This window comes from Mus musculus, chromosome 11, assembly GCF_000001635.26.
Source record: "Mus musculus strain C57BL/6J chromosome 11, GRCm38.p6 C57BL/6J".
NCBI classification, from domain to species: Eukaryota; Metazoa; Chordata; class Mammalia; order Rodentia; family Muridae; genus Mus; species Mus musculus.
In genome coordinates, this window is record NC_000077.6 from 86,708,239 (window position 1) to 86,732,254 (window position 24,016).

General features: G+C 37.7%; 1 protein-coding gene across 4 annotated transcripts in view; it reads right to left on the reverse strand.

The window, feature by feature from the left end:
* Window positions 1-24,016, reverse strand: part of Cltc (clathrin, heavy polypeptide (Hc)) — a 63,216-nt gene that overhangs the window by 13,887 nt on the left and 25,313 nt on the right. For all 4 annotated transcript variants that reach the window (NM_001003908.2, NM_001356393.1, XM_006533985.2 and 1 more), the window contains 14 exons: window positions 22,480-22,593; window positions 21,973-22,146; window positions 18,017-18,214; window positions 16,833-17,033; window positions 13,937-14,089; window positions 13,337-13,459; window positions 12,012-12,149; window positions 11,221-11,385; window positions 10,948-11,128; window positions 9,660-9,823; window positions 4,343-4,468; window positions 3,609-3,751; window positions 3,103-3,337; window positions 712-834 (listed from right to left, as the gene is read on the reverse strand). In NM_001003908.2, coding sequence (NP_001003908.1) covers window positions 712-834; window positions 3,103-3,337; window positions 3,609-3,751; window positions 4,343-4,468; window positions 9,660-9,823; window positions 10,948-11,128; window positions 11,221-11,385; window positions 12,012-12,149; window positions 13,337-13,459; window positions 13,937-14,089; window positions 16,833-17,033; window positions 18,017-18,214; window positions 21,973-22,146; window positions 22,480-22,593 — 2,238 coding nt within the window. The remainder of the gene's footprint in view (window positions 1-711; window positions 835-3,102; window positions 3,338-3,608; window positions 3,752-4,342; window positions 4,469-9,659; window positions 9,824-10,947; window positions 11,129-11,220; window positions 11,386-12,011; window positions 12,150-13,336; window positions 13,460-13,936; window positions 14,090-16,832; window positions 17,034-18,016; window positions 18,215-21,972; window positions 22,147-22,479; window positions 22,594-24,016) is intronic.

Sequence of the window (24,016 nt, forward strand, 5' to 3'; positions counted from 1 at the left end):
GAATGTACAGGTGCATGTATCCAAAGGTGATCCAGGTGTCCTGCCCAGTCACGTGCTACTTTACTTCTGAGACAAGCCTCTCCCTGCAGCTGGAGCTCATTCATCTGGTTGGACAGCTGACAGCCCGAGAGATCTTCCCGTCTCTGTCTACCCAGCACTGCAGTTACATACAGGGGCTTTTATGTGATGCTAGGGACCAGAACTTAACAATCTCCATGATGCTTACTTGGACTTTTAGAAAAGAATTTGAGATAGAATCTTGCTACAGTCATAGGACAAGGTGAACTCAAACTCATATTCTTCCTCTCTCAAACTCCTAAGTACTAGGGACTTCAGGCATAAGCTGTCATACCCCAAAATTACTTGGATTTTTTTGTTTTTGAATTATCAATCCTCATTGTGTGCTGATGTACCTTTGTAAATGTCTTGATTTTGGTCATGTGTCAGGTAACTACTTTTAGTCAATCCTAATTTATTCCCTTTCTTTAGTGGTGATGAACTTAAGATAATTTTATGTTTTTAGACTTCACTTTCCTTATAATATTTTACACATATACATGATTTTACATTTATATAGTACAATTTTAATGTTTTTTTTTCACTTTTTCTGCCTTCTGTTATAGTTAAATATGACCCATTTAAATATATTTGGATATATGATAGGAAAGTATTCCAAGTAAGAATGATTGGAAACATTTTTGTGATTCTTACCTGGTCAATTAACGGTCTTCTGTATGGATTGCTTTCCAGTAGCACACTACCCCACAATTCTGGATCCTTTCGACGGACTAAGTAGCGAGAAAGGCTTTTGAAGAGGGAATTCTCATTGCAAACCTAATTAAAATAGCAAAGGTTAATTTCAGTGCAAATAGTAAAAACTACAGACGAGTCTGAAAGTTATTTGTAATCATATCAACTCTTTTAAAAAAAAATCTATTCTATATAGAATCTTGGGAATATCACAAATATTCTCACTGAAACTAAAGGATGGGGGAAAATTTAGGCACTTTTAAAAAGACCCCCACTACTGCATCTTTATTTTTCTTGTTTGAGATTGTGGTCTCACGTACCTGAGCTCTAAAGTCCTATACCTACCTGCCTTTACTTCTCACATGCTAGAAATACAGACACACACTAGCATATTTAGCTTATTTTTGATGTTAAAGCATTAGTTTTGTATTAACCTTAAATTATAGCTTTGTATTACAATCCAATACAGATCTGGTCGCCTTCAAAACTTTCTTCCAGTGTTTTATTAGCTAGTGCACACTTACTTCTCCATATATCTGCATGTAAATATGCATAATCTTTGAAAGTACATACATACATACATACATACATACATACATACATACATACATACATAAGTTTCTAAGGTCTGACCACTGAACAATTCTAGAAGGAACCTTCAAGATAGAACTTGGTTACTAATGGCATCTTTCATTAAAAGGTTGGGGGTTGCCTGAAAAAAAAGAGCAACTCTAAGCTAGGAAAGTTGCACAATGAGCCTTGAAGTGCCTCAAAGCAATCAGGCAACAATTTGCATGCCAACAGAAATTACAGTAATGGATTGTAATTCAAAGAGCACAACAGGAATCTATGAATCCAAGAATACTGACTAATAAATATGACAGAATTTGTTTTCAGCACTGGGATTTGTAAGCAGGACCTCACTCATGGTGGCCCAGTTTTCTACCCTTGAGCTCTAACCCATAACTGATAAAAGGAGAAAGGGATGAAGTAGTCATCAGCCTAGTAAGAATGCCTTATGTTACAAAGGCCAAGGATAGACAAGGAGGAAGAACATGTGCACCATCTGTTTATGAGGACTCCTGAAGGGAAGGTGGACAATTCAGTGGAGGCTGGCGACATAAAGAAAGAAAATAAGCTTCTAAATCCAACAGCACGGGGCAAATACCATTTAAACAGCGCTCTGAGTAGAAATTAGACCTGAAAACCTAATTATAGAAAACCCTTATTGAAACGCTTGATTCTAGCTACAAAGCAAAGTGACAGAGGGAAACTGAGGACTGTTTTCCTGTGGCCAGGCAGGGAGCTCACTTATACAGTACTCTCCCAGCACATGCAGTCTCAACACTGCAGAAAAGGAGGAAATGGAGATCATACATTTACATCAAATGTTCAGGAGCCAGCAAAATGGCTTCGTAGGTAAGGTCACTTGTCACCAAGGCTGATGACCAGAGATCAGTTCATTAGACCCATATCTACTGAGGAGATAATGGATTCCTACAAGTTATCCTCTGACTTCTACATACTTGTGCACAAGTAATAAATACTTTAATTAAAAAATTACAGAACAGGGAAATCCATTGGGGCTGGGTGTGGTTAAGCAGTTGTGAGGTTCTATGGGAAGGGAGTGTATGGAGATTTACTGAAAAAGAAGGTATCCTTGCTCAGTGCTGAGCGCCTGGATAAGAGTGGTGATTTTGCAACACTGAACTCACTGAAAGCCACTTAGATGTTCACTTTACAATGGAAAATTTGGTTATGCACCTATTTCACCAAAACAAACAAACCAAAACAAAAAACAAAAAAACAAAAAAACTAACAAAATACAAATAAAAAATTAGTTTACCAAAGGTATCAATCATTTAAAAACAAAATAAACAAACAAAAACAAATTTCTAAGAACTAATTTAGAATAAAGAGGCTAAAGAGTGGACACAATTGTGATCCTAAACTACAGAAAACCCTGACAAAACTGAAAACAAGCTTTTTAAAGTATCTTGCTAATGTCTGACTGTTGCTAGTACCCACATAAAGATACTTCTTCATTCTTACAAAGTAGAACCGGAATGGATGCAAATCCATGAGGTATGTAACCTAGTTAAAATGCTTTGTGTGGCAGGCCGTGTACAAGAACCCAAGCAAAGCTAATACATGTCAATTCAGGAGAGAGTGTATATAGACTTAGGTTTACTACTATTTCCAAATAAAGTTTTAAAAAGCACACATCTGCCCACAACTGTTGCACATTAACTAAAAAAAATCATATAGAATCTCAAAATTTGCTAACTGGAAATACAACTAGTTAGAGAACTACAGGTATCTCTGCACACACTCAGCACACTCAGTACTCACATTGATGAGCTCCAGGTCACACTGGCCACGTTCATAAGCAACACAAGCCAGATGGGGGTCTCTCTTCTCACAGTACTTCCCAACAACACGACTGTCATAATAAGGGTTTTCACGAAGAAATCTCTCTGGGTTGTTGTTACTGTCAATGTATATTTTGGCAAGTGCATTGTGAGTAGCAGGCTCCTCACAGCCCTCATGAATTCTGGCCTCAAGCCAAGGAAGAAGCAGCTTCAATCTAGTAAGAACAACAGAGCCCAGACATACTGTGTTAAAAACAGCACAGTCTTCTCCTAACTATACAAATACAATCACATTTCAGGAGAAAATGACAGAAACAAAAACCTTTCAACTCTAAGAGCAAGTGTGTCACCCTTCTGTCAGCTGCCTCCATGATTTACCCCATGTGCTGAGAAGCCACACTCAAGTCAGTCAGCCGTATTTCAACTCTTCTACACTACCAGGAGTGACAAACTTGTGTGTTATAAGGAGAGAAAACAGTGCTACACCTGTTTCTTTTCTCGACTTCAGCAACAAGCTCATCAGTAGAGAATTGACCTCTCACAACAAGAATCAAATTTTTAATGACATCTTCAGAGCAGTCAACATCCAGCAATCCTCCAATAACCACAGGAAGTCGACTTGGATTTACCTATGTTTGAAAAAGAGAAAATAAAAAGAATTACATTAATAAGCAAAACTGAATGAAAAACTTTAAAGACCACTTCTTTTTAAAGCCTTGTTTTAAAGAAAAATTAGCAATAAACTATGAATCTAAAATTATGGTCAGATGATGGAAAAGTCTAGCTAGAAAGACCTCACATTCTAATAAGCAGGGAGCACTCACCCTGTGGTCTATGGTTAGCTGCTATGGTTAATCAGTTCTACCTAAGGATCGCTCCAAATGCTGAAGTATAAAAATAACAACAGCAAAGATGACTATGGAAGATTACTAAGCACAAAAGCATCACTAGAGTATCCTGAAGTTGGTAAGTCTCTAGTACCTAATTTAAGCCATGTGCTTTGGGCTTTGGTTCCTAGACTTTCCAACCCTTTAGACTACAGTAGCTCTCTCTCACACTTCACATTCTGGCATGGATGTAAAATTGTAATAAAAGAAAAGACTGAGCTGAGGAAAACCATGGAAAGCTACTCTAGCAGACCATTCTTACCAGGCACAATGAGAAGAACTCAAAATGCTGTAGTGATAATATTTAAATTATCTAAAAACCAAAGTACTTACCTTCTGGACATATATCTCTATATACTTCTGAAGATTGTTTCTATATAAATACAGCACCAGGTCATGGACAAAGTCAAACCGATCACAGACAATGATAAGTGGCAACTGATCTGTTAGTTTTGCCTCCTGAAACGGGGAAAAAAAATAAAAAAGAAACTTCAATTTCCCCATTGCGTGAATTAAAATATGAGCCTCCTTTCTGTGTTGATGGGAGAGGCTTACATAAATGTAGCTCTTCTGTTAAAAGAAACAAATGACCCCAAGGCTGCATGTCCTTCTCCCCATTTCAGTACATTTTACTAAAGTACAGCTTAGATTCACACACAAAACACCAAGCCCTTCCCATGCACATCTTTAATAAAGAAATTAACAAATTAAGATTTGTGAGCCACCAGTAGCAGTACACAGGTTTTAAAAAATCACTACATGGGGACTTTCACTAATAAAAGACATTTCAGTTAAAAAAAAATCACTACATGGGGACTTTCACTAATAAAAGACATTTCAGCTGAATTCGGCAGCTGATTTAGTAACATTCTCACATTGGTGGCACAAATGCTCACATTTGTTTCAAACTACTGATTTATTTCCTAGCCCTCCCCAATACCAAGCTCTAATAATACCAAAACACCTAGCCTCTAACAATCTATTATAATTAAATCTACAAAGAACACTGTGATAATGGCCATGAATTAAACACACCAAATAATTTAAAGAAAAGACATCTTTAAATTGCCCATTGCTTTTACCATTACAAAGACAAAGCTAGATAGAGTCCTACTTATAGACTGACAGAGATGTTATAGACAGGCAGGTAAGGGTAAGACCTGTGTGGGGCAATTACCTGATACATGTCCTGTTATATTCCACAGACAAAAGGTACAGCACAAAAAACAACAGTTTCCATCAGGAATTCATTTATACACAGTGACACATTCCTCAATCCATGATTCTTCTAAGAGCTGACTAAAGAAATACATACTAAGCAGGATAGGACTTTCCCCAATGGTAGCCACTCCTTTTAAGGGTTAGAACAGAATGTGTGTGTGTGTGTGTGTGTGTGTGCGAAGGGTGGTGGTGTCGTACTGGGGATTAGGCTAGAACAGTAATCTGCCACTGAGTAACATCAGACAATAGAATGGTTCTTAGACTAGGCTCTAGCCACCAAATTATAAATCACATGAAGATTAGTCCATGAAAGGTTCAGAAAATATCAAGAAATTTTTGTGAGCTACAATAAGTTAAAAAAAAATGAAAATTGCTAAAAATTTGAAGTAAAAGTCCAACTGCAGACTGTTCACATTAAGGAAAGTCAAAGCATGTGAGAACTTATTTCAGAAATGGAAAACACTGTACTAATGGCTGCTTCAACTATCCCTAGAAAGGATGTCTGTTCTACAAATGTAAAGTTCCAGGCCAATTTTTCCTCCTAAATAAGCATAAAACAAAACAAAACAAACCCCAAAACTCAGTGGACTACATTAGTCTTCTGTGCACATAAAACACAAGTTTCATCAACTAGGGGAAAACATGCAAGGAGACTACTTAGCTAGTTCATTTCTGACTAGAACTATGGCGTTTTCCTGTTTATCTAAACCTTCACAACAGTTTGTGCATAAAACTAATGCTCTAAATATTTTATTTTTGATTCTGTGTATGGTGATGTACACATGAATACAGCCCGCAAGGGCCTGAAGCATTAGGTGCACCTGGAATTGCAGGTACTTTGTGAACAAGCCAACACACAGGGGCTGGGAAATGAATTCAAGTCCTCTGGAGAGCAAGTGATGCTAACTGGTGAGCATCTCTCCAGCCCATGCGATCTATACATTTTAAACCGTTTACTAAGCTATTAACCATTATTGTTAGCAACCGTTCTAAGACAAAAATTAGACTTGGGTAAATACATGTACAAGTTTTCTACAACACAAATTTAACAACTACAGTAAGCACTCCTGTGTATCACGGAAAGTGCCTCCAAGTGGGAAGAGGCGAGGTTTCCCTCACAGCAGCAAGCATTACAGCAGAAGTGAAGCAAGGCCATCAAGATGGAACTGGTACAGATATCAGCCTGTTTGTTTGCAAATGCATGTGGAGGGCAGAGGACTGACTTCAGCTGTCATTCCTCAGGAGCACTGTGCCCCTTACTGAAGACAGTCTTTTCACTGGCTTGGAGCACACCAAGGGACCCACCTTGGCCAGGGTTACAAGCATGAGTTAACACATGTACTATTCTTTCCTGGGATCTGGACTCTAACCAAGGCTTGCAAGGCAAGCACTTTACTGACTGAGCTACTTCACTTACCCTAGTAGTTTCTATTTTAGGCTGAGTAACTTGAGAAAAACCTCTCCTAACATTTGACCAGAAACCTGAAGGTCAAGAAGCAAGCCATGAAGGTCTTAGAGAAAAAACAAAAAAACAAAAAACATAAACAGTCTAGGGCCGACACAAAGCCCCAACAGCCAAGGGCCAGCAACAGTGAGTCATCCAGGGACACTGAGGCAAAGCATGGCATAAAGAAAAGGGAGCAGGGTGGAGACACACTTGCGTGTTAATCAAATAATGCTAACAACATTGTTTGGAATTCTTTGTAGTACTTTAACTTTTCTGTAGGTCATAAGAGAATCTTAGGCTAGTACAGCGCTACTGAATAACATTCTCATCCCTCACAGGGCAGTTGGTGTTTGTTTGATGTTTGTTTTTCTCCAGACATTATCTCAGTATGTTGCTCATGCTAGCTTTGGACTCATGATCTTCCTGCCTTGGGTTTCTGAGGGCTGGGATTACAGGTAAGGAAGGAGCCCTAACTTTGATCCACACAGGCTGTTGTTTTTGTATTGGGTCATATTGCACTGTATTATATTGTTCTATTTATTCATTAAAATTAATTTTTTGAGACAGGCCATATATACACCAGGTTGGCCTCAAACTCCAGGTCCCTCTGACTCAGTCTGTCAAATGTGGGTGTTGGGATTCTTTATGTATTCCCATATTTAACTTAAATGTTACTCAAGTTGTAATAGTTAAGTTTACTTCTGCTTTGACATAAAAGATAACTCAAACATTATCTCCTAAGGCTAAAGAAATTTAAAGAAAAGAGTTCAATTACAAAAGAGAAATTCAACTAAGAAGCTAGCAGTGTTAAAAAAAAAAACAAAAACAAAAAGCCTCATAAGCCTCAATGATTCACCAGAGGAAGCGAGCTCTGTCCTGTGAAATGGAGTGGGTGCACAGCAGCACGACCAACCACTCCTTGCATTTGGCAAGTTTCTTGGGAACCCTAGAAAGTTTGACATTATCATGCTGGCTAGGCTGCCCAGAAAAGTTATGTGGCTAAGATATGACTTATAAAGTTATAATCACTGGGGGAAAGTTTATCTTTCATTTGAAAATATAAGATAATCTTGGGGGCTGGTGAGATGGCTCAGTGGGTAAGAGCACCCAACTGTTCTTCCGAAGGTCCAGAGTTCAAATCCCAGCAACCACATGGTGGCTCACAACCATCCGTAACAAGATCTGACTCCCTCTTCTGGAGTGTCTGAAGACAGCTACAGTGTACTTACAGATAATAAATAAATAAATCTTTAAAAAAAAAAAAAAAAAAAGAAAATATAAGATAATCTCATCATTTTGACTATTTTGTTACATAAAATCCCTGTGGGTTTGGCTATCAGACCCCAGTTAAATTCAAAAGAATAAATATCAGATGATACAGCTGTAAACTACCTCCAAGTGATAATAGGTAGAGGCAAGACATGCAAATTCCATGTAATAATGGTTTTGTGCTCAATCTACAATTCTCCCAAAAAACAAAAGTTAAAAAATGTCATGTGTGACAGTGGACAAGTGGTACTCTCTGAGTTTAAGAATTTTTCTCATCTTTCATTGATAGATAGCTACAAATTTTTACTTTTCCCCATAAAATAACTGGTATGAGAATAATGTTAACAAGCAAAGTTAAACAAATTAAAAACCCTTACTATTCTCTAGCTTAGCATTCTTTAGGACATTATTCTTCACTCCAGCCAGAGGCAGCCTTTATTCTCTCCAACTGAATTCATGTGTCACAAAGTCAATTTATCTTGATCCCACTTGGTTTATAAATTATACATTAACACTTCATTTCTGGATTCAGACAGATGTGATGCTAGAAGTAAATCTAGATGTTTCCTTAACCTACAATAAAGGATCTTGAAAATGATGCCAAAGATAAACTGAAAAATACAAGCATCTAAGGCAGAGGCTGGAAGATGGCTCAGTAGGTAAAGACGTTTATATGGAGACTAACATTCTGAGTTCTAGACGCAGTAACTACATGATGCAAAGATAGAACTGACTCCCAAGAGTTGACCTCTGACCTCCATGCAATGGCCTGGGCACAGAAACATCATCACAAACATCAACACAAAATGAAAACATAAATAAATGTTAAAAAAAATTGAAGAGTAAAATATAAGAAACCTAAGCCAAGAATGATGCCTTCTGGAAGATGCTGGTTTTACCACATACCAAGGCCAGCCTAGACACTGCAAAGTGAGACTATCTCAAAAAAAATAGGAAAGATGATTCAAAGAGTAAGGGCACTTGTGCCAAATGTGAAGATCTGAGTTTGACCCCTGGGCCTTCCATGATACAAGGAGAGAGCTAGCTCTTATGCACATTGTTCTCCCCAGACAAAAATTTTCAAGGCAGTAGAAAGACAAAATCAATAACTGTGCCTTAAAAAAAAAATAAAGGAATCAAAGCCTTTTATGGACTAGAGGCCATCTACTTCCTGTTGTACATATTAATAATGTACACATTACAGGTATGTGTCACCACCTGGGGAAAGAGCTGAATATTCTAAAATGTCATCAAGAACAACTTTAAACTGTGTTTTTCTTAAACCAGCCCTAGTGACACACATCTTTAATCCCAGCACTCAAGAGGCAGGGGCAGGCAGATCTCCAGCCTGGTCTATATACTGAATTCTAGAACAGCCAGGGCTACAGAGTGAGACCCTGTAACAAAAGAAAAAAGAGAAAAGAGAAAAAAGAAATGTGTCTTTTGATTTTTTTTTTTTTAAAAAAAGGAAGTTCTTTGAAAATGAAACTGTTTTTCCTTCTTTTTAAACAGATGGTCGTTCTTAGGTACTACTTACTAATTTCCTTCCTTATTTCTTGAGAAACCACAGAGTATTAAGTTTAGAAAAAATAACCCAGCACAGAATTTGAGAATGCTAAGATTTTCAAATGTAAGAAAAATATTCTCAAGCCCGACTCAACCCTTGTAGAACTGCTTAAGTCAATCAGAAGCACGTAACTTAAAGCCACTTACCTTGAGAAAATTCTTGACTCGCTCGGGATCATAGCAGTTGCTTTCTCTGCAGATTCTTTCCACTTCTTTGATTTGCCCAGTCTTGCAAGCCGCCTGAATATATTTAAAGTGCACATCTGGGTCCTGACTAAAGTTAACAATGGACCCCAGAAAATAAAAGAGACCTTAAAGAAACAAAAGTAACTGAGATTAAGGAACATAGGCAGGTTTTGTTTGTTTGCTTGCTTGCTTGCTTGCTCTAAGACAAGGTCTCACTGTGAAGCCCTGGTCTCTTCATGGAGTCCTGGCTGTCCTGATTTTGCTGTATAAGCCAGACAGACTGGTCACAAAATCAGAGATCCTCCTGTCTCTGACTCCAAAGTGCTGAGATTAAAAGCATGTACCATCAAGCCTGGCTATACTTTTGAGAATGAAAGAACTAAAAATTAAGCAATTACAAGTCATGATTACAGAAAAGGTTCCTAGTAAGTTGGCTGTTTTAAAAGTTCAGTAAGAATACACATTAATCCAGAAGCCACTTGAACAAATCAGGTATAAATTTCAGTCCCTACACAACAGGAAATTCTGTTTAAAAGTATCTTTCTGTGTTTTAGTGTTTTTGAGAGGATTTGTCGTATAGTTCAGGCTGTCCTTGAATCTATCATAAACCTGTCTCATTTTTCTGAGTGGCCACTCTGCCTGGCTCGGAAGTTTTCAAATAGTAAAGGACAGCGCCTCAATAGCAAAGCAAATGTTTATACCACATTTCATGAGACACTTTAAATCAAGTATCACATACCAGATAGCTTTGCATAAAACTTTCAAAAATTTAGTGTAGAGCTGTCCATAAGAACTTTCTGGAGTGATGACCTATATCATCTGCCTTAGACACTAACCTCCCATGGCTCACCTCAAGCGTAGCTAGACTAACTCTAGAAACTTTCAATTATATTTTAATTATTTAATTGAATTTTAAATAGCTGGGCTAATGAAGCACAAAACCCCCTTAGGAGAAATGTTCACTATTGCAAGAGTCAGAGCGGTGCTTTTAATATTACTGTAATTAGTCGTCAGTATTTTAATATTATGCAGCTAACACAAGACAATAAATTTCTTAACCCAAATTTCTGCCTTTAGTTCATAAAATACCCAAGCAGGTGTTCTTCTACACTGTATACCTCAAGGATCCCATGACATGAGGGGTCCTAGAGAAGACATGTCCCATAAAAGTGTTTTTCAGAAGATAATTTCGAACTGCCTGATTAATTATAAGTGTCTCTCTTATATCAATTCTGACATTCCTAATTACCTTCAAAACTCTTGAATGATTCAAAGAGCTCAATCAGAGACTGAGTTGACAGCTGTTCGTGATATTTAGAAGCCACCTGAACACAGATCTGTAGATTTTGACGAATATTAGCTGACAGCATGGCTCTGAGGCATTCTAGGGAATCTTCAACTGATAAGGACCCAAAGTAATTCACTAACCACTAGAGGGAAAAAAAAAATTAATAATTACTATCACCCAGTATAAACAATAAACACACTGACTAATCACAACTAACAGGTAAGAAACAAATACCTCAGGGTTAAGAAGATGGGTATGAACAACTGCACGTTTTATGTCATATAAATCGGTGAAGTGTTCTAATGCACGCTGCAGCAGGCCCGCCTTCTCACACAGCTGGGCGATATGAGCCCGGTCATAGTGGGTGAACATCTGATTCCCGAGAATGGCATCTGCAACCTAGAAAACCACAGACAGGACAAGGCCGTGTTTCCTTCTCCTTTACTTCAGCATACACCAACACCCAGAAAATACACTGAGACTGAATAGTGAATAAATAACATGAAAGTATGAAGTACAAAGAATACTAGCTAAATTTTCTTAGGAAATAAGCATCTCAAAACTCTGAGTGACAACTTGTAAACATTGGCACAATGGACCAGAACAGGATCGGAAGCAAGATTAAAAAGCATGACAACTCTGCTGGACACATTTTTTGTCAACTTGAAAGTGGGAACATCTTGGAAGTGGGAACCTCAAATTTGAAAATGGCTCTAACAGACTACTTACAGGCAAGCCTGTGGGGTCTTTTCTTGACTAATGATGGGGAGTGGGGAAAGCCCACCAGGAAAAACACCGTCCTTGGACGGGTAGTCCTGGGTTATAAGAAAAGACTGAGCAACATAATAAGCAGTGCTCCTGCATGGCCTCTGTTTCAGTTTCTGCCTCCAGGTTTCTGCCCTGACTTCCCTCAGTGACAGAGTCAAAAGAGTTTTAAGGTAAAATAAACCCTTTCCTCCCCAAGTTACTTTGGTCATGGTGTTTATCACAGAAATAGAAATCCTAATGAATACAACAACACATACTTGAGGTGCGTGCATAAGGTTCATCTCAAGCAATCGCGTCTGCAAAGGACCTTCAGAGGGACGATTATTCTTCAAAGCATCAAGTAAGAAGGCAGTACATTGTTGGATTAGATTGTATTCCATAAAGACATCCACAATCTATTAAAAGAGAAAAATCAGATATAAGACAGTACTGAAGGGGAAGAGCTGTAAGACCAAAAGGGCAATTCAGTGTAGGGGAAATATGAACAAGTAACAATGTGCACGTATGCAAGTCATGTTAAAATGCAAAGAACATGTATGAGTTTTACCAGTTGTTTTTTGATATTTACTTATTTTATAAGTATATCACATGTACTTTTGAGTTTTTGCATGCATGTATTTCACATGAAGAGAACGGTAGCACATCCAGTGGACTTAGAATTAAGGATGTTTGTGAGCCACCACGTGGGTGCTTGGAATCAAGCCAGGGTCCTCTGTAATAGCAACAAGGGCTCTAAATTGCTGAGCCCCATCGATCTAGACCCTGAATACCAGACTTAAAGAATAGTATTTATACAACCTTTCCTCATATTTAAATTGCCAGAGAAGCCAGGTATATGGGTATGCCAGCTCACCCCTATAAAGGCTAGTATTCAGAGAGCAGCACTAGGAAGTTTTAGACCAGCTTGGTCTACATATGAATTCCAAGATTAGAGAGCTATATAATGAGACTCTATCAAAACAAACTAAAAAGTTATTGAAAACTCAGTTCTCTAAGTTACAGTTTAAAAAAAAAAAAACCCCAAGGATATACAATATGAAAAATTGGCTTACACATTCTCTTTGTTCTTCTCCCCAACCAGGGGAGCACACCACTCATATATATTACTTCTTGTCTTTTTGACCAAGATAAAGTAATTTCATTTTCACATATCTGTCCCTAATCAAACTGGTATTTGTTCTATTTTAAAACAGTAAATATTATTTACTATTACTATTTAGCTTAAAAAAAAAAAAAACAGTTTTTCTGTGACAAGAATTAAGTGACTAGCTCAGCAGAAACACTTGTATGCAGGCTGACTACCTGAATGCAACCAGGCTGCAAAAGTGCTCTCACACATGGTCCTCTGACCTCCGTACATGCCACGGGTGCACCTCTGCCTGAAGCAATATTTAGAATTGGTATCTTACTGCCTATTCTTTTGCAATATGTTGTGGTAAGATATTCAGGGTTTATCCATGCAGGGACACATGAATACAATTTCTGTCAGCTGAAAGTTTAAATTATTCTCCTGAAAAGTGTGTGAAACTCAGACTCCCCAACACTTCCAACTCCATGAAGAAGAGTTTTAAGATGACATTACCTGGGTGATATCAGCAAGAGGCTCTTCATCCTGAACTAACATTTGAGCAAACTGCTGTCCTTGATCTGGACTGATCCGCATGACATTTCTCAGGAGAAAGATCCAGTCTGGAGTATAGCCAACCTACACATAGACAAAGACCTCAATCAGGTCACAAAGTTTAATTTTAAAAGCAATAAAAGCCTTTTCTATAATAAAATATTAACTACTGGTGACTATAAAACTATACTTTTAAACATTCAATAAGACCACTGCAATGACATGCTTGCTAATATGACAATGACATACTTGCTAAGATAATTATATAATTATATAATTATAAGATAATTATATTACTTGTCAATGAATGACAATTTCAAAAACTGAACTAACACATGCTTAACATGCCTCCACAATCTTAAAATTGTAGTTGCTTTCATGTATATCACTAAGGTATGAACTCTGCATATGACAGTTAAGAAGGAACTGTTTATGCTTTCCCAAGTAGTTTAAAATTTAAAGAAATTCACCAATAAATAATGAATCAATCAAGTTAAGGCTAATTTCTGTTTTTTTTATTTTTAATAAACTTATATTGAGAATTTTCCCCACTGAACTCACTTTTTTAGCATATAAAACAATCTTCTGGACTTGGCCTGTCTCTGCAAAGCACTGGATGACTTTATTAGGTACATTGGCCCTGAGGTAAACACTCAGTGCTAATGTTGGGTCCACAGATTTAACGAGATCACCCAGTTCTTCAGAACATTCCAGCTGCCAAAGGAAAAAGAATTTTGTTAGTGACCTATTTGCTTTTTTAAAAACGAGTAGTTGATAACATTTCTCTATAAATATAACTCATATAAAAGATACTCATTTTAAAAAGATAAACACACAAGATTTGTGGCTGCTAAAATCTGAATATGATATTCACAGTAGTGACTATGTATAATTCTCCAGAACGATTCCTTAAACAAGGATAATTCTGCTTTTAGGTATTGCCTATGACCTTGTCAGGAATGTACACTTTCTTTCTAGTAGAATCTTATACATCTAACTAAGATACTCAACTATTACAGCTATCTTTTCAACTTTTCAAAAATAATGTCACTGGTTTTTTACTTGTGAGTGTTTGCACAGAGAGCAGGAGAGGACATCAGATCCCCTGGAGCAAGAGTTGGAGGTGATTATGAGCCATATGACATGGGTGCTAGAAACCAAAGTCAGGTCCAGAGTGATAGAGGCTCTGAACCAATGAAATGTCTCTTCAGTCCACTGATAATACAACTTTTGATGCAGTCTTGTTAATAAAAATCAATGATGCCAGTTGGCCTGTACTATTAGCACTTGGGAAGCTAAGCAAGGGGTACAAGACCTGCCTGTGCCACAAATAAAGACATTGTCTCATTGTCTCTAAAGAAGTAAATCAACTGTACAAAGTAAGCTAATGGCTCCCTACTTACACTAGGATTATTTTAAAACCATAGGGATAATTTTAAAACTAGGATATACCTTTTATAATTCAAGAGCCCTAAGATCCATCATTTATCTTTGTTTATTAACTTTAGGGTTTGAAACGGTTAGGCAGAACACTAAATTTACAAAGTAAAATAGATACAAAGTTTACAATTTCCAGGTAGTATTCAGCAGGTGCCTCTTCAAATCAGCTTCCTAGAGCTCTGCTTTACATGAGTTTTCTACTTTTTTTTTTTTTTTTTTTTTTTGCAGTTTTGGGAATTGAACTTATGGCTTTATCCTAAATAAATTAGTCCTATACCACTAACCCACACCCCCAGTCCAATTGTCTACTTTATTCTTTTTTTTTTCTTTCCTTTCTTTTGTGAAGGGGAATGAGGACAAAAATCTCACTATGTAGACCAAGTTGGCCTCAAACTCAGTCAGCCTGCCTCTGCCTCTAAAGTGCTAATTATGCACTTTGTGTGGGTTTATGTACATTTGACTGCCAGACTACAGAAGTCAGGCTGTCAAGATTCCCCTTGAAGTTATAGGCAGCAGTGAGCTGCCTGACATTTGTGCTGGGAATTTAACTTGGACCCTCTGTAAGAACAGTATGTAGTATTAACCACTGAGACATCTCTTGAGTCCTAGTGTTAACTTTTTAAAAAGAATAACCCTTATAAACTCATGTGATCGAAGAGTTCTGTCATTCTACACATTTTACCTGAACATGCTAACTAATGGACAATTAATGAACCTTACTGCAAATGAGCCCCCATGACTTCCAACAACAGGTAATAATCTCAGTTATCCTGGCTGTTCCCATCCTGTTATTTTATACAATCAGAACAGCTTTCAAAAATGTTAGCTTGGTAGCCGGGCGTGGTGGTGCACACCTTTAATCCCAGCACTTGGGAGGCAGAGGCAGGCGGATTTCTGAGTTCGAGGCCAGCCTGGTCTACAGAGTGAGTTCCAGGACAGCCAGGGGTATACAGAGAAACCCTGTCTCGAAAAACAAACAAACAAAAATGTTAGCTTGGCTATTCTTTAGGAGAAAATGTTATGTGCTAAGCCTCTCAAGTCTGAAGTACTGTCCTCTAGTGCCCTGTAAGACAAGGCTAGCAGAAGACAGACGAAGAAACAGGAACTTAAGACTCCAGAATGTACCAACACCACCAACAACATTGATGTTGAAAGGTTTAATATCTTGGTGAGTAATCACTCCAGGAATGCTGCCTCAGACCTGATAACGGCATAAAACATGGCAACTCAAACTGTTACTTTAGGCAGGTAGGCAGGAAAGCTTTCTTGTGTGACTGTATAAAAAGAATAATTATAAATTGCTTAAAACTTGTTTGTTGACCTACAAATAATATTTATTGCTTCATTTTTCATTCTTCTCTATTAGAAATATGTGCTTTGCAAGACAGTATAGAATGCTAAATATAAAAGATATATTTGACAGCACAGAAAACAATACATTTTATATTAAACTATAATACAATATAAAAAATAAGATATTTTACAAAAGACTCCCATTTAAACTCTTTTAAATACTTTTTCACATTAACACCATTTAACATTCTATAAAATCACTGTCAGACAGAACCTCAGTGTGTTAAATGCAGCCAACCTGGCTGTTGCATACCCAAGTGTGTTTACCAGCATCAAAAGTTACATACTAATGACAGTTTATAAATTCTTATAGAGGGAGAGAGCGCAAGCAGGAACTACTGGGCATGTATATCAAGTGTGGGATATGGAAGATCACGTGCTAAGCAAAGTCAAACACACTGATAAATATGACTGTACAATGAAGGAAGCCTCTCATGTTAACTGTTTTCCAAGGCCAAACCAATAGTAACTCACTTCCAGCCTAGCAGTTTTAACTATCAAGCAATAATCCTGGATCATGTGTTAAACCGGCAAGGTCCGGTTTTGTTTTATATTCATAAGCAACAAATTAACAGATGTTGATACTTTGGTAGAAACCAACCATTTTAAATTGCTAACATGGTATTTAAACAAAGGAAAATTATATTAATTCAAATTAATGTACCTTATCTTCTTTCAGCCATTTCTCCAAAAGCTGTTTCCGCCCTTGCTGAAGTACAGGTCTACATAACTCTAAGGACTCGTATTTGTTCAGCTGGCCCTGGTCCAAAAGGATTCCGAAATACTGAAGTAGAGGTGACGTTTGACCTGGCTGAGCTGGGACACTCTGGAATCGACGGATGGTATCTGGAGTACGAAGGATTCCCTTTAAGAAAAAGAAAGGTTAAAGACTTCTCAGTGACTGACTCCTCAGTGACCCAGTGGCACTAACAACCCTCCATGTCCTAAGCCAATCTGAACCACATGGTTGACCTATAGCCTCCACATTACAAACAGTCACCACATAGTGCAAAGATTCACATCTCTGGTTCCATGACACAAAATTATTCAAAATCAGAAATTTGCCAAGGTAATTATGTCAACATGTGATATAGGCATAAATAGTCTTCCACAAGGAAGACCACACCAATTGGTTATCTACTATCTAAAGGTCAGCCATGTAAATGTAAACATATACATACAAGCAGGATTACAGGCTTGGCAGGTTATATTTATATATTTAGGAATATATTCATATACACATATGAATATGATCATGATGAAAAGATCATGAATTTGAAAGAAAGCAAGGAGGGGTACATGAGAGGGCTTGGAGGGCAAAAGGGGAAGAGAAAAATGATGTAATTATAGTAAAATCTCAAAAATGAAAAAAAAATTTAAAGGTGACAAAAAGATAAACCCATTCCTGCAACAGTAACCACTAGCCATTAAGTCAAGTTCAGTAAGCACACACTCCATAACTAACACTGATGTGAAGGCCTATGGGAATAGATTCTGCTCATTTTCTGACAACTCTACACACTATAACACCAACCAATACTAACTGCTCAAATTAAAATAGAAAGCCATCAATTATGAGCCCAGATAATATTGTATTTTAGTAAGTGGACATAACTCTGCCTACATCAACTATAGGTCTATAAGTCTATAAATCCTTCTAAGATTCTGCAGTTTTACACACCAAACCTAGAGACACTGAGAATTAGTTATCATATTTTATTAAAAGAAAAATCTAACTGGAAAGGAGTTAGTTAATCTTACAGAGCTGGTTCCTCTTGTAGCAGTATCAAAAATACAGCCCAGTAAGACCAGCCCAAGCATGCCAACCTTAACTTCATAACTAGTTACCTTTGGAGCATTAGCAGCCACCTTTGCAGCCTCTGAGTAGTTTCCCTGGGCGAAGAGAGCATTAAATTTCCGGGCAAAGAGTTCTTCAGCACCAGCTAAGTTGTTCCGCACAGCCATTCTCAGAGCCAAGTCAGGATTTTGTAGGACATTGGTGATATAAGGAATTATGTTCTCCTCTTCCACACAAACTGACAGGACCTGCAGGTTACCCATAAGAGAATAGTTGTACTGTGCTAGATCTGTTTAGACGGAGTCACTAGGTAATTGATTATGCTGACGCTTGCTTGGTTTGCTGCATGGTTACAGTGTATGGTAAAGTGATAGAAGGAGCTCCAGGTTAAGCTTCACCTTTAACACCAGCACAGTAGCAGAGAGAAGGAAGCCCCGCAGGCTCCTTAACTCCTGACTGTCAGATCATCCCTAACTGACTCATCCTTGGCCTTTTTTCTATCAGAGACACAACTAAATAGAGAGATGAGAGCTTCTTACTTTTCAAAACCACCTTTGGATGGTGCTAGAAATACAATTAAACAAAGAAGACAAAAAACTGAGACAGCAAGCAACTGTAATTCAGTATGACAAAAACATTACAATGACAGAGTCTTCCATTACAGGGACTCAAAGTACCTGAGCCTGGAGCTGAGGTAAGAGACGGAATTGCCTCTTCATAGCATATCACTTTTCAAAGACTGATTAAATGAAAGATGTTTACTCTGGGGAAGAACATATATACTAACCTGGAGGAAAACCAGTACATGACAAAACCACTACAATACTAGCTTTTAAGAATTTTAACCGGGGCTGGAGAGATGGCTCAGTGGTTAAGAGCACTAACTGCTCTTCCATAGGTTCAATTCCCAGCAACCACATGGTGGCTCACAACCATCTATAAGGAGATCTGACCCCTCTTCTGGGGTGTCTGAAGATAGCTACAGTGTACTTACATAGAATAAATAAATAAATCTTTAAAAAAATTTTTAACCATCTGAGAAAATACTTTCTGGTAGAATTTTTTCTTAATCTTATTACTATACTCTCACAGAATAAGAACTACTTAGATAATATGATAATTAATATGCTAGAAAATATGAAGAGTTATCAAGGGGCTGGAGAGATGGCTCAGAGCACTGACTGCTTTTCTGAAGGTCCTGGGTTCAAATCCCAGCAACCATCCGTAATGAGATCTGACACCCTCTTCTGGGGTGTCTGAAGACAGCTATAGTGTACTTACATGTAATAAACAATAAATCTTTAAAAAAAAAAAGTTATTCAGAATAACTAATATCAACCTACCCAACTGGGTAACTTCCCAGACACTACAATAGGTACTTTAACATATAGCCTTCTGATAGTAAATATTCAGTAATACTTAAGAAGCTAGAAAGTAGGATGCAGATAGAAGTCTTATCTCTACAGCTGATGGATCCTGTCTTAGGGATAATAGGAAAGAAAGCCCTATAAAAAGTAGTTTGTCAAATTTGTAACTGAAACAGATTTTCCCCATAGATTTACTTCTTTTGATAATAAAAATAAATGCACCTAACTGACTCTAAACCCAACAGTTCTTATGAGACAATATTAAAAAGATTTTGTCATTATACATTGTAGTGCTTTTTTATTTATTTATTTTTTGTGATAAACCTTTTACTTTAAAGATAAAATGGCAAATGAAAACTAAAAACAGGTGCTGGAGAGATGGCCTTGAGGCTAAGAGCACTGGATCCTTTTCCAGAATACCAAAGCTTGATTCCCAGGATACACACGGTGGCGTACAACCATATGGTACTCCAGTTCTGGGGGTGCTAATGTCCTCTTATCCCCACAGGAACCAGGGACTCATGTGATACACAAACAAACAGGCAGGCAAAATACCCAGACATAAAAAATACCATAAAACTAAATACTAATTGATGCCATTTACTAGACTTAAAAATAATGATCAAGCCGGGCGTGGTGGCGCACGCCTTTAATCCCAGCACTTGGGAGGCAGAGGCAGTCGGATCTCTGAGTTCGAGGACAGCCTGGTCTACAAAGTGAGTTCCAGGGCAGCCAAGGCTACCCAGAGAAACCCTGTCTCAAAAAACAAAACAAAACAAAAAAAATCATAATAATAATGATCAAGGTAAATAAAACTAAGTCAATGCACAAAAGTTAGACAACAACCTTTTATCTTATTTTATTATTATTTTGTTTGTTTTATAATTTTTGAAACAGGTTCTCACTGCCTTGACTGACCTACAACACACAGAAATCCTCCTGCCTCAACCTTTCAAGTGTGGGAATTAAAGGTGTATACCTGTCTTAGTCAGGGTTTCTATTTCTGCACAAACATCATGACCAAGAAGCAAGTTGGAGAGGAAAGGGTTTATTCAGCTTACACTTCCACATTGCTGTTCATCACCAAGGAAGTCAGGACTGGAACTTAAGCAGGTCAGGAAGCAGGAGCTGATGCAGAGGCCATGGAGGGATGCTCTTTACTGGCTTTGCTCAGCCTGCTCTCTTATAGAACCAAGACTACCAGCCCAGAGATGGTCCCACCCACAAGGGGCCTTTCCCCCTTGATCACTAATTGAGAAAATGCCTTACAGCTGGATCTCGTGGCTGCATTTCCCCAACTGAAGCTCCTTTCTCTGTGATAACTCCAGCTGTGTCAAGTTGACACAAAACTAGCCAGTACAATACCCATGCCAAATTCTATATAATAGTGTTTTTAAAATTTATTTAAATTATATTTATTTAGCATGTGTGTGGTTTGTGCACATTCATAAACATACAAATATAACATGTTTATGGAGGATAGAGGACAACTTGGGGAAGTCAATTCTCTCCTTCTACTACGTGAAACCAAGAGATCACAAACAGTTCACCATGTTTGCTGACAAGCACATCTACCATCTTGAGCCAGTCTGCTGACCCCCAATAGTCTTTTTAAGTAAATTTTATTATGTGTATTTGAGATTTTTGAAATGTCACACAATAAATAGCAAATGGTCATAGTAAAGAAGACTAACACTGCTCTGTACCTTTTAAAATTAATTTATTTGTTTACTTATTATGTGTGTGTGCATGTGTGCTCTAGTATATGTATGCATTTTATTATTTATTGTATGTGTACATATGTGTGTTTGAGTGTATGTATGCCTCTGTCACAGTGCACATATGGATTCAGAGGACAACATGCAAGAGTCTTTATAACATGCAAGTTATGGGGATTGAACTCAGGTGACTTTTACCAGCTAAGCTATCCTAACTGACCCTCACATCAATTTTTGTTTAGTTTTTTAAAGTTATATTTTATTTCTAAATCCTGGAGACTGAGGAAATGGCTTAATTAATAAAGTAAAAAAAGAGCTCTTCTCAAAAACTAAACTGGAGGAGAGGCAGGAGAGATGGCTCAGCGAATAAAAGAACTTGTAACTCTTACAGAGGACCTGGGTTTAGTTCCCAACCCCCACATGGTGGCTCACAGCCCCCTACAATGCAGGGGACCTGATGCCCTCCTCTAGTCTCCAGAGCTACTGCATAAACATAGTGCACATATGTGGAGGTAAAACACCAAAGACACAAAAAGTAAATCTTAAAAAAAAATTTCTTTCAAAATGAGGTAGAAAAATAACAGACACCTGCTACCAACCTCTGACTGACTGACTGACTGACAGAGAGCCACACACACACACATACACACAATATACAAAAAAAAAAAATCCTAACACAATTTTATTAACTTTAATCTTCATATTGAACCGATGTCAAAACCTGTTAATCTTACATATGCTATTTTATATTTTATGTCCTTTGACCTTCATCTCATTTCTTCTCTTTGCCATCTACCATTAAGAACTCTTTTCTGATATCCAAAATTAACTTTTAGAAAAAAAAAAACAAAAAAAAAAAAACAAAAAAAAGTGCTAATGATAATGTGCTACTTAAATGCTGAAGTTTCAAGGTTTCCTTACCTGTCCCTTTCTGTTGACTCCTATTATTCCAGCTGTGGCTTCATGAGGTGCAGTGACGAAGATGGTTTCTCCGCTGATTCTGTTCATGTAGATGCACGTGCCAGTCTCAAGATCATAGAGGTGAATATAACCATACTTGGTAATCAAGAACACCACATCATGCTTTTCACTGATCTGAACAGAGAAAATGAACACTTTCTATAAAACTCTGACATGACGCTTAAAGGAAAAAATGCTAAAGTAGTACTAAGGTTTTCTTCCTTATAGCTTGTCTAAATGCAGGATAGCTCAAGCAAATACATAAAACAAGAGTATGAATGAAATCTGCAAGACAAAAGAGAACATAACTCTTAAGATAGCCCGATTATTACATGAAAGCAAGAGAACTATTTTAACAAGTTTTATTAATAATTTGTATTTTAGAGTAATTCTTTTAAGCACTACTCATACCAACTGTGAACAGGATATAAATTAATTAAAGGTGAGATTTTTATTTTGATAAAATACCTGCATTGCAACAGGAAAGTCATTTTGTGCTTCTGGAGGAAAGAAAACATCCACTGCCTTCTTTGGGAAGGGTTGATTCCCTGTGGGTGGGGTACCAACTTCAATGATATGTAACTGTTAAAAGAAAAGAAAATCTACTATCAACCTAAATCATGTATCGTTTGGTTACTGCAAGTTTTTTGACGCCAAATGTTCTATGGTAAGTGAACTGTGTGATCATCTACACTGTGGGATGCTTCTCCATAAATAAAACAGAATGGGGAGGGATGGTCCCCAAGTCATACATGTCCTGTAAGATTACTTTGTTTATGAAACAAGCTCTTACAATGTAGCCCAGGATGACCTAGAAGAAGAAAAAAAAAAAATCAGGACCAGGCTGGCCTAGAGCTCAGAGATCTGTGTGCCTTGAATACTGGGATTTAAGGCATACCAAGCTATGTACCATTCTTGTAGTGGCAAAATTATAGAGGCAGGGGGTGGGTCTGACTCTAAAGTCATGCTGAGGCTGACAAAGTGGCTCAGCTGGTAAAAGCACCTATGGAATAGTTCAATCCCTGGAAGCTATGTAAAAAAGCCAGACACAGCTGGAATTCCAGCACTCTTAGGACTAAATGAAAGGCACAGAGAATCACTTGAGCCTCTTAAGTGCTAGGATTCAGATAGCTGCAAGCTATCATTCTTAAAAACTACTTACTAGGGTGATTGGGGTGGAGAAATAGAAAACAAAGATGAGGTTTGTCTTTTTCTGACTTGGGGAGAGAGAGGAGAGTAGTCAAGTTCTAGTAGCGAGTAGAGCCAGTATTCCATTTTAGAGGCAGCAAACAGTTGTTTTCCATGTCTCTCAAAGCTAGCATGCAAGCCATGTGACTCTGCCTATACTAGACTTCAAAGAGGGAACTCAGGACATCAGGTTATTTTAAGACTGAGGGAGAGTCTACTCTGGCAGTGAAAATAGCAGCAAACTGAGTCACCAGACCCCAGCAGTGCAGGCCTATCAGAAGCACAGGTCACAGATCTACAGCGTGACTTCTGCCTGGAAGCCTAGCATTTTTGCTTATTTCTCCTTTCCCAAGTTTAGTTATACAGCTGTCCTAGCTACTGCCAGGTACCCAATACCTGTCAGTAAGTTTTTTATACTCCAATCAACCAGACCTTGTTTCTGCTGTCCTCAACTAAGAATTTCAATGTAAAATACTTTAACCTGTCTAGGTAATTTCAATATACAGCTAGAGATGAGCCTCTCTAATTTAAGAGACCATCCATTCTATCTACCTCAAGTCACCTAGGGAATTTAAAAAGGATGAATCGAATTCTTCTTGGGCAATACTTAATGAATCAGACTCTTGACATGTACTGCACACATATATGGGTATTTTAGCAACCCTAATGAGTCTATGCAGAGTAAAGTGAAAGACACAACAAAAAGCCTTTGATAAAGACAATCAAAGAGCTCAATGGTCTCTAAAGGTTTATAATACCAGCACTCAGATCCTGAGGCAAGAGGACTTAATTCAAAACCAGCCTAGGTTATATAAAA